Here is a 12,058-nt window from a genome sequence, read left to right on the forward strand (position 1 = left end):
TCTGAATGAAGCGAAAGAATTATGCAGAGATAACATGTGGTGGTGCTGAAAAATGTAGTCTCCGCCTACCCCTCCGGGGAAGAGGCGTGATTTTACGTTTATCAATGTGAATGAAGCGAAAGAATTATGCAGAGATCGTGGCAACAAATGTAGTATCTGCCTGCCCCTCCGGGAAAAGGCGTGCTTTTATGTTTATATAGTCAAGTAGGTATATGAAGTCTGTTCGAGATCTGAACGACGATCGACTGTCGGTCGGTCCGGTCGGATGCTGCGCCTCTTAATATTGTAAACAAGAGCTTTTTCGATTGGTGGGCGGCTACGCGCAGGCGCCGCCATATCTGTACTTGTTGCGGCGGCGTTTACATTTTTTTTAATGTAGATATATTTAAAAATCGAATTGTGAGAGAGAAATATTATTTAGATACTAATAATTTCGAAATGCTATAGATAGGTATCAAAAACTTTAAAAAAAATTCTAGTTTTAACTAACTATATTTTTGTGATTGCGATTATATTGTACTACTATTGTTTAGGACCTAAGTACTTCTAGTTAATCTTCGTATTTATATCATTCATTAGTCGATCAGTAACAAAATTATTTAAATAGTTATAATTTTAAATACGTTATCGTACCACTCGTAGAACATCTACGACGAAAATTTGTAGAAGATTTGTTATTAAGATAACATTTCCGATTAGTCGGATAAAAATGCATGATACTTAGGTACCTATAGACATAAAATTAGCCTGTTGTTGAAAGCTGTAAAGTAAGTTATTTACAATAATAAAATAGAGTATAAAAAGACCTAGTAACCTATCGCATATTTTATTTTCAAATTAATATTGTGTAATGTCATCTCTACATAACATGTAAGCGACGAATAAATGCATAGAATCAGAAATCGATTGGTTTATTTGGCCGCCGCGGCGAGGTGCACGGGTGCGTCCCCCAGCGGCACGCGGCGGCGGGCGGAGGCTGGTGGCGGCAGACGCGCCGCGATGGTGGGCCGCGACAGCCGCTCGGAGAGCGCGGCGCGCCCCTGGGCGCCGCGGCATGAGTAGCGCGCTCGCCCGGCCCGGCCCGCGCGCCCGCCATGGCGCAGGCCGCGCCCGCGCCCCAACACACCCACTCCTTCGCGAAGAAGACCTTCCACAAGCCCACCTACTGCCACCACTGCTCCGACCTGCTGTGGGGCCTCATCGGGCAGGGCTACGGCTGCGAAGGTACGCGTCGCGCATGCGCCCCGAGCGCATCGATACCGGCTCCGCGCGCGTCCGCCGCCGGCACGACCAGCGCGTTATGCAACCGCCCGGCGCCGCCCTGATCGATACCGCCTCCGCCACGCGCCCGCCTCCCGCCGGCACGGTCTAGATCCTCCTTGGCACCTTCTGACGTGCTAAGTCCCGCACGACGCGGTTCCGAGTCAGCGATGATGGTGCCGACCGGAACCGGATGCACATTCATTATATTTAAGTAGGAACTGCCGGCTGCGTCGTTGATTTTGCCGTAGCTATGAAGAGTGGTGTCGTGAGTGCTACGGATCATATCATACCAGAGGTTCTAGATCAGCTGAAGGTCTGCCGGGATGATGGCAAACGAGTGGACATAGATCAATCATCGATATGCTCTAATATCGATCTGTTTTGTAAGAGGTTTTGGGAGGCGCGGGCGCGGGGCGGGGCTCTCGCGTCCCCTGGCGGTATCTTATCTGTAAACTTTGTGTTAAGTACGTGGTTCAGTAGCCAGCTTTTCCATGGTATGAGCCACGATCAAAGGTCTACTCATGAAAACTCCGCCCATCTCTATCGAGAGGACATCTTGTTTTTGCGCAGTTTGAGTTTGTTTTCATCTCGACTTCGCCCAACATTATCGATGTTTCTAATTCGACCGACCGACAAGGTATTCTGATTAGATTTCTTGTACAGTATCGTCGAAGCAGATAATGGAATAAATTTATTGATTGATTTTTATGCAAATTTTCCATACTTATACGCACTAATGCTTATTCATAATACTTACACGCATTTTTACAACTGATTTGCGGAACGCAGAATATCTAAACTGAATTCCGAGCATCTTGTTTCATGAAATTTGAATATTGTTTTACCATGTTTAAATAGTTAACAGTAACATATAATATGGTTTTGATCGAAGAACATCACAAACAGTAAAAAGTACCTTCACCATTAGTATAAGGTAGGTACTTACTGGTATAGCCGAAAGTAATTAACTCTTTACGAATAAAAACAAATTTAATTTCAAAATTTTTAGAATAAGATGAAGCCACAAAGATGCAGGTGATCAGTTTGAAGCTAAACCAAGTTAACATATAAATTAACATGTTAAAAAAGAAACGCCTGTCATTTTTGTGTCGTGGTTCGAAAGATTTAAACTAAGCTTATTAAATATCCATAGAATATGGTAAACAATATTCTCATATCTTACCAAGAATCAATCCTTTATGACTTCAAAATTTACTCATGTAAATTGTTTATAACATTCCAAATGCAAATAAATGCGCTTTGGAATCGGTAATAGTTATAATTAGATTTAAGTGATGTGACGTCAATAAGTGATACCTTGTATCCAATTTTGAAAATAAATTCTATTCCTAAAAAATAAAAAGTTTAATATTTGCAGAATTTTCAGATTTAAACTAAAAAGTTAAAGTTTCAAAAATAACTGAGTTAGTTTTCCTTACTCATGAGCGTAAATTGATTAAGCCGTGGTTCACAACATCAAACGTTTAGTTACCATTCAGATGAAATTATTTTCCATTGTCTTGTTATCCATTACAGTTTCCAGCTCCCGCGCGACGTCGTTTTTATCGCGCGAAAAAATATCGTTGTCTCGTTTCTCGTCAATAATAAAAAACGAGACAGCGATAGTCTTTCGCACGATTATAACGGCGTCGCGTGTACCTTTGTCGGGTCTGAACAGGTAAACGTACATACAAATATGTAAAGTCACGCCTCTATTCCGGAGTGTTAGGCAGCGACCACATCTTTCCCCTTACCACGATCCCTGCATACTTTTCTCGCTTCATTAACACCATATTCATCACTTTTTCTTGCAAGCTAAAAAGGTTTAAGGTATTCTTGACCTTTTTGCTTGAAATTTGTATTTCTCATTTTTTATTCAGACTAAATGAAAAAAAATCTGGATTTTTTTATTCTCGATTACTCGATTTTACAAACAAAGATTAGGTAATGGTTTGGTCGTCCAATTATATTTCCCAACGACAAGCTCAAATGGCAAAGTTATTTCAAACATTACGCGTAATTCTATTTTCTATATCGGTTCAAATTTATATAATACTTGAAGATAATAATACTTGAAAAAAAAAGCTTTTCCTTGTGTTATCGAATCCTAAAGGAAATAATTAAACAGCACTTATTTTATTTTGTAACATGATTTAGATGCAAAATTTTAAATTCGTGCCATCCCGGCACCAATAGAAAAAGAACAGAACCACACCAACTCTCTCCCATGGATGCAGTAAATGGCGACTAAGGGATAGCCTATCCCTATATATAATTGGGATACTTCTTTACGGCGTTGGGCTAACAACCTGTCACTATTTGAATCTCAATTCTATCCTTTTGCCAAGCAATTAAACGTGGCCTTTCAATCTTTTGTTGACTGTTGGTTCTGTCTACCACGCAGTGGACATAGACGTAATTATATGTTATGTTTTTAATTCGTTCTGAACATGTATTTAACTTATTTGATCATACCTATATACTTAAAGCTTAAAAGATAACAATATTAAGCTCATTCCCTTAACAGGCTTGTGTGACCCGCACAGAACTGTCACATAGTATTAGCTCATTAATTTCATACTTTCAAAACTAGTTTCTTTGCTACGAACGTGCGTAGCTCACGTAGACCCCCGTAGCGAGGTCTCTACGAGCACGTAGCTCGCCTACGAAGCTCTACGACTCGTAGCACTGTCAAATTCTTAAATGCACAATACAATTTTGAATTGTTACCAGTTAAATTTAACTTGATTTTTTTTATTTCTTTTACACCCATCATACTGTCTTTTTAATTAGTTATGCCCGCAACTTCGTTTGCGCGCGGTTTGAAATAAGTTTTTAAATAAATAAATTAAATATATTACACAGGAAAGATTACACAGACTGAGTTAGCCTCGAAGTAAGTTCTCGAAGAGACTTGTGTTACGAGATTCATACTCAATTGACTTACTTTTGTTTATATAAAAAAATAGAGAGAGCGCATAGACAAAAGACTAAAAAGCCATAATGTTACGTTATAATCTTTTTCTCATCGCATTTCTGGTGGCATTGTCAACTGTTAAGTTCAAAGTATATAAAAGTTCGTTAAATGCAGATTAAGCTCACTCTGTACGCTCATGTTCTTTATACAAAAATGTAATTTCGCTGTATATTACAATTTTCTTTCTTTATTTCATAAAGATAGAGAAATCCCAACAAACATTACAAATGCGAAAGGTAGTTTATTTGTTGTCTCTTCACGCGTTATCTGCTAAACCAATCTTCTTGAAAATTTGCCTAGGTATATATAATTAAAAGTCGCTGTCCAAGGACATAGGGTACTTTTCATCCCGGTAAAACGAAAATTTCCGTGGGATTTGCAAAAGACCTGTATTCTTTTGGAGGTGATGCTAAATTCGTCCGGGTGAAGCTGCAGGTAAAAGTTAGTCATATATATACTTTTAAGTCTAGACTTTTAGATATCTAGATATCTATGACCAAGCCTTTTTCATGGGGGCCTTACCTGAGACAATAAAAATAGTATGTTTCAACTTTAAGTTATACAGCTGAACATGGCCTAAAAGGCTTTGCGAGATGTACCTTAACTCTAATAAACTTAGGTTTCTTCTTATAGGCAATGGGCTAGCAACCTGTCACTATTTGAATCGCAATTCCATCATTTATCCATACAGCTGAACGTGTCCCGTTCAGTATTTTCAAAACTGTTGCCTCTGTCTACCTCGCAAAGGATATAAACATTATCATATTTATGTGTAAACTTTCGCATTTTCCCATTTTCCGTCTTGTTTAATTTCCAAAGCTCTGCCCACCCCGGACGAGAAAAGACATCGCTAACAATACGATAAAGCTCCAACTCAATGAAAGCTCGATGAAAGCTATTCAATAAACGAGTGTGCATCGTCGTTCTCACACGCGGGGCGCCATTCATGCATTGACACTATCTGGACAAGTACCAACAATGTGCAGACTATAGACAATGAGCCATAGACAAAGACTTCCGACCGTCCGACCACCCGACGCGGTGGGAAGACCATTGTGTAAGATAAGGGAGTGTGGAAAACGGGTAACTTTGTTACGCCTTCTGTTTCTTTCATTTTCATATATTTATGAATTGGCATATTATATTGATTGGAAAGGTGAGAGTGGGAAGGCTTTTTATATGATCTCGACGGTTTCTGTTTACTTTATTTGCTTGCATGAAGAGAATAATGAATGTGGATGAAGCGAGAGAGATCGTGACATGTGGAAAAATGTAGTCTCCGCATACCCTCCGCTATGATTTTGTGTATGTACGAATTGACACGGTTATTCAGATATAGATAGAGCCTTGGTTGGAAAATGTAGGGTTACTTTAGGTATTTTTTGTAAATGTTACAGCCTAATAACAAAACCTTTCTTAGTTCTTTATTGTTAGTATGACTAATATTTATTATTTATAAAATATTGAAAATTTAGAAATCATCTCATCAATCTTAATTAAACAAAATTTTGGGCAATAGGTATCGAGGCAAATAATAATACATGTAATAAATTTGATACAGCAGAAAATAACTTTTATAGTAAACTAGCCATCATGGGTAGCATTTATCTTCCTCTTGAATTACTTGATTTATAAAAAAACTGCATCAAAATCTGTGTAGTAGTTTTAAAGAAAGAAGCAAACATACATAAATACAGACTTAGGGACAGATGCGGAAAGCTACTTTGATTTATACTATGTTGTGATGAAATGTGCAGAGACAACGATTTGTTAGGTTTCTAATTTTTCTCGATTTGTTAGACTTTAGTTTAACGAACTTTATTTCTCAAAAAAACTTTTTTTAATATAAATATATACTGAAATAGTAATAATATACATCGACTTAACCCATCTATTAGCAAGAAACAGTTACCGATTTCAGTATGTAAAATTTGCGGCTCTGAAACTTTTGAGTTTCATCATTCAGACGTATCAAATTCTTGCGTCCAAATGGTGCACAGCAGTGGGAGACAATATACCTAGCGCAAACAATAGCATTTCCGACGCTGTTGGAACTGGAACGAGCATTGTCTGCCAGATAAGGGCGCAGTGTGTGAGAACGGCTGACTTTGTTCTTGACTGCACGTTCACTTGACAGATACATACATATATATAATCACGTCAATATCCCTGGCGGGGTAGACAGAGCCAACAGTCTTGAAAAGATAGGCCACGGTCAGCTGTAACTATAGGCTTTAAGATACAATTGACATTCAAATAGTGACAGTGATAGCCCATCGCCTGAAAAAAGAATCCCAAGTTTGTAAGACTACCCTCTTTTACGACATTCATGGGAGAGAGATGGAGGGGTCCTATTCTTTTTTCTATTGATGCCGGGAACCATACGGCACTGCTATTGGTGCCGGGAACTAGACAGATAACTGAATATTCTACACGCATCTCTCTTCCCCGATACATTTAACTTGGGGATTGTCAAGGCAAGAGTGCATAGGCCACCACCACCACCACCACCTTAGGCCTCATCTTGCTTACCACCAGACAGAGGTTTAGCGCACTCAAATGTATTATGAATAAAATGTATCTGAGGAAAATATGCTTCAAATAAATAAATAAATTTATTGCTACAATCATTAAAATTGCAAGGAGTATTGTCTACCAGATAAAAGCGCAGTGTGTGAGAACAGGATAGACACCACAATAGGACCACCCCATCTCGTTCCCATGGATGTAGTTAAAGGCGACTAAGGGATAGGCTTATAAACTTGGAAATTTTCTTTTAGGCGACGGGTTAGCAACCTGCCACTATTTGAATCTTAATTCTATCATTACGCCAAATAGCGCAATGTGGCTTATCAGTCTTTTCAAGACTGTTGGCTTCGTTTACCCCGCAAGGGATATAGACGTGATTATATGTATGATATTATAGATTTTAAATAGTCTACCAGATAATGACGCAGTGTGTGAGAATAGCTGACTTTATTGTTGCCTGCACGTTCACTTGGCAGATAGCTGAGCCATTTATTTTACATACAAACAGATAATCACGTCTATGTCACTTGCGGGGTAGACAGAACCAAGTCTTGACAGGACTAAAAAGACCACGTTCAGCTGTATACTATGTATTGAAATTCAAATTTTTACTATATGTGGAAAATTTACTTTTGCGATTTTGACGAAAGATATAGAATGGACATTAAGGTAATTCCTGGAAATTCACACTTTATCGAAGAAGTAAGGACAAGATTCTAGTTAAATAAATATAGAAAACATTTTCTTTGTCAGTTGCAATGTTAAAGACCCGAAAAAACCTGGTAAGAACTTGATGTAACATAAAAATAAGGTCGCGCTTTGATCCCTTGACTGGCTTTTACGTGCCCACGTCACTCGTGTCCGAAGGGCCCGCCCCCGCAATTTAATGGCGTAAATGCTGTTATGTTCGGCTTGTGACGTCGTCAATTCGAATAAAAATAATTGATTCTTATTGCCCAATGTCGTAATACATTTTTCAATTTCATCATCCAGCTAAATATGGCGTATAAGTTTTGTGATTAATGACTCTGTCTACCCCATGAGAGACGAAAATATGACGTGTGTGCTGTTGTGTAACTAACAATGGTACCCACACATTTTTATCCGAAACGGTCTTGTCACAGTTGTTTATATTATCCTACCATCTCATTCTTGATTTTACTCTTCATCCAAGTTACATTCATCTTTACTAATATTATAAAGCTGAAGAGTTTGTTTGTTTGAACGCGCTAATCTCAGGAACTACTGGTTCGAATTTGTATCGCAATCAAGTGAATAATTTTCCCCGTTTTTTTTCACAATTTTCATTATTTCTTCGCTCCTAATAGTTGCAGCGTGATATTATATAGCCTAAAGCTTTCCTCGATACATACATACATATAGTCACGTCTATATCTCTTTCGGGGTAGTTTATAAGCCTATCCCTTAATCGCCTTTAACGATATCCAAGGGAAAGAGAAGAGGTCCTATTCTTTTTTATTAATGGTGCCGGGAACCACACTTCGCAATCAATTGTTTCGTCTGTACCTTATCTGTCAGCAACGGAAAATTTTCTATATAAATTGACGTAGTAGTACGAAGCAGATATACAAGGAGAGTGTGGAGGGAAAGGTCGGAGTGGCAAGACCTAGACGAACGTATCTTGATCAAATTAAGGACGTCTTGGTAAAGGGTCAGGTCAAAAGTACCCGAAACCGCCGAGCTTGCATGAAGAGAGTTATGAATGTGGATGAAGCGAAGGAAGTATGCAGAGATCGTGGCAAGTGGAAAGAGGTAGTCTCTGCCTACCCCTCCGGGAAAGAGGTGTGATTTTATGTATGTATGTGTGTATATTGACGTAGTTACGTGAGATTCCACCTTCCCCACGGTCCGTAGGTGTCGGTACCCACCGAAGTCAGCCGGTGGGTGCCCAGCTTTTGTTTCGTTAACATCGATACGCGGACTGACACGTTTATTTCCGTACATACATATAGTCACGTCTATATCCCTTGCGGGGTAGACAAAGCCAACAGTCTTGAAAAGACTGATAGGCCACGTTCAGGTTCTTGGCTTGATGATAGAATTGAGATTCAAATAGTGACAGGTCGCTAGTCCATCGCCATAAAAGAAGAATCCCAAGTATATAAGCCTATCCCTTAATCGCCTTTTACGACATCCATGGGAAAGAGAAGAGGAGTGGTCCTATTCTTTTTTATTAATGGTGCCGGGAACTTCGCAATCAATTGTTTCGTCTGTACCTTATCTGTCAGCAACGGAAAATTTTCTATATATATATATATGTATATATTGACGTAGTTACGTGAGGTTCTACCTTCCCCACGGTCCGTAGGTGTCGGCACCCACCGAAGTCAGCCGGTGGGTGCCCACCTTTTGTTTCGTTAACATCGATACGCGGACTGACACGTTTATTTCCGTACATAAACAGATAAATAAATACCTACGTAATTATACAGCGGCTATTTTCCTTTTGGTAAATAATTCACGAAGTCCCCATTGTATGCCCGAATGCTTGTAACACGTGTATTTTTGTATATTAACTATTAGCTGTGCCCGCGGCTTCGTTCGCGTGGAATAGTTATTTTGGGCATCATTGAAGCCTTTAAGGATGAATAATTTTTTCCCGATTTTTACACATATACCATTATTTCTTATAGTTGCAGCGTGATGATATATAAAAAAGATGTATAAAGCCTTCTTCGATAAATGGTCTATACAACGCAATTTTAATACGCATAATTTTTCAATTCGAACCAGTAGTTCCTGAGATTAGCACGTTCAAACAAACTCTTCAGCTTTATAATATTAGTATAGATTTATTACTTAGTTGCCCATTGATTTCTTGAATGCCGTGTGGTTTCCGACACTTTAGAATATGACCACTCCGTGTATTTCCCATGGATGTACTAAAACGCCGCTCAGTCTTATAAATTTGGGATTAAATCTCTTTCATCTCCTCATCACCTTGTCTCTGTCTACCCCGTAAGGGATAAAAACGTAATTATATGTACTATGTTTGTATGTATAACTCAACCTAATGGAAATATTGTGAAATGGGTGTTTCTTTTACGACTCAAATGCAGGTGATTAAACATGTATGATACGATGAATTGCCAACAAAACTAAGTACATGCTCGTAACATAATTATCTAATGGCATTTGGTTGTGTCATTGCCCTAGATAATTCTAGGGTACCTAAGTAGTCTGATAAAATATTTACAAAGGTGAAAGTTTTTAATGGGACATACAAATAAGTAACTTTCTTTGTCTTGTTATCGACATATGTATCTATATTTATCATTAAATACTCAAATTCAGTTGATTTTTATATTATATTCACAAAAGCACAGTATTTCAGATTTATTTTTATAATGCTTAATTTAGAAAACTACTGTTCAGGCTCAGCTATTTTATATACGGTTAAACAATTTCAACAAAGAGCCAATAAGTAGACACTCCAACCCAAGCCGCGTTGTAACTAAACCCAAAATCTATTTTAAGCACCGTTTTAACTAACTTCCCAAAATAGAATGCGCTCGAACATTTACAAACCTTCAGATTTCGTGCGGCTTTTTCATTCTAAAAATAGGACTCCTTGCACTTGCAAAAAATATGTGGTAGGCCATCCGGGGCTACGCCCGCCGTATGTAGGCCAGCTCTGACGTCACACGGTGGTGACCCAGTTCAGCTGCCATTGAGAGACCCACGTCAATGGTACCCCCTCCCCTCTGTGCCCCCCCGCAGCACGGTTGCAACTCGCCCGCCGCCGCTGAAAATGCTCACGAAATCTAACACAATTTGTGATAAAAATTGTTTACGAAATATATGATTTAGGCGTTAGAAGTGTTTGTTGGCGATGGTGAAATAAGCACGTTTGGGAACTAATTGGGTTGGGCGGTGACCCTTACATGTTTCCCAAAAGTAGGTCATTACAATGTATGTAATTACTTGGTTAGAAACCTGACAAATTTATTTATTGATCATCTATTTTCTTAAGGATGTTTGTGTTGCATGTACTGAGAAAACCTAGATATAAAATAGTAGACCCAGGCTCTGAAACGTTGCTTTTGCAACTCCTTTTGCAAAGCTTTTTGTCAATGAAGGCTTATGTTTGACCTGCATGCATTAAACTTTGTTAGGTATAAAGCTTTCATTCAAACCTTGCATCGTTGCAGCTATTTTCTTACAAAGGTCTAAAAATATTGTATTTAATTTAATAGACATTCACTATGTTGGAACTTTCTATATAAAAAGGTATCGTAACACATGTTTAGATGTAGTCTACGCCTACCTCCAGCAAAGAGGCGTTATTAATGCAACTATGTAAATAAACGATTCAAAAATGCCTTCTTAACTATTCTTGCTTCGTGAACTAAACTATTCTTAGCAATTGTCAAGTAAGAATACAAGCAGAAGAGTTAAGTGGCATCTTTTGTTTTAAAGCAATGCATTGCCGAGACAATAGAGGCAGAGTGTAGGAGAAGTGCAACAAATTCAGCAATGCACGACAAAGGGACTATTGTAACGCGGACCAGGAGCGTCGGCGCTTCGCTGCGTATTCAATGATTTATGTTACAAAACAATGTAAGGATAGAAGTGTAACGGGGTATTCATGTTAAAGAGTTTACGCTATAATTGATATCTACATATATAAAACTCTTCCGTTACTGACTGACTGACGGACAACGCACAGCCTAAACCATTGTGTCTAGAGACTTATTCTAGGGGTGCCCTATGAGGCTGTCCCAAAATTGATGATTGATTATTTGAAGCCAAACAGCTGAACGTGGTCTATTAGTCTTTTCAAGACGCGAGGGATATAGATTTTATTATATGTATGTCATTTTAACACCAAATAAACGTTATGTCTTTCTTTCTTTTCTAAGATTTGAAGGATATTATTCTCTTCCCTCGATATTTTGTGTTTACTGAGTCAATCTACATACCCGTTGCCGGCTTTCTCTGGGTTTGAATTATAAAAGCCGTGCCTTTGTATGTGATGACATCCGACATAGCAACTTGTTTATTTAACAAAGTTCGCTCGCAGCTTCCCCGCGTTAACTGAAATTAAGCTTTTCCCGTTCCGACCCATTATTGGGAACTGGCTGTGCCCGCGACTTCGTCCGCGTGGAATAGTTATTTTGGGCATCATTGAAGCCCTCAAGGATAAATAATTTTCCCCGTTTTTTTCACATTTTCCATTATTACTTTGCTCCTTATAGTTGCACCGTAGTGTTATATAGCTTAAAGCCTTCCTCGATAAATGGTCTATTTAACGCAAAATGAATTTTT

General features: G+C 38.7%; 1 protein-coding gene across 2 annotated transcripts in view; it reads left to right on the forward strand.

Moving 5' to 3' along the window:
- Positions 1 to 980: 980 nt before the first annotated feature.
- The window catches only part of LOC106136755 (diacylglycerol kinase theta), a 38,988-nt gene continuing 27,910 nt past the window's right edge, over positions 981 to 12,058 (forward strand). For both annotated transcript variants that reach the window (XM_060946076.1, XM_060946077.1), the window contains exon 1: positions 981 to 1,224. In XM_060946076.1, the coding sequence (XP_060802059.1) occupies positions 1,095 to 1,224 (130 nt within the window). In that variant the 5' untranslated portion in view covers positions 981 to 1,094. The remainder of the gene's footprint in view (positions 1,225 to 12,058) is intronic.

Source organism: Amyelois transitella, chromosome 10 (genome assembly GCF_032362555.1).
Source record: "Amyelois transitella isolate CPQ chromosome 10, ilAmyTran1.1, whole genome shotgun sequence".
Taxonomy (NCBI): Eukaryota; Metazoa; Arthropoda; class Insecta; order Lepidoptera; family Pyralidae; genus Amyelois; species Amyelois transitella.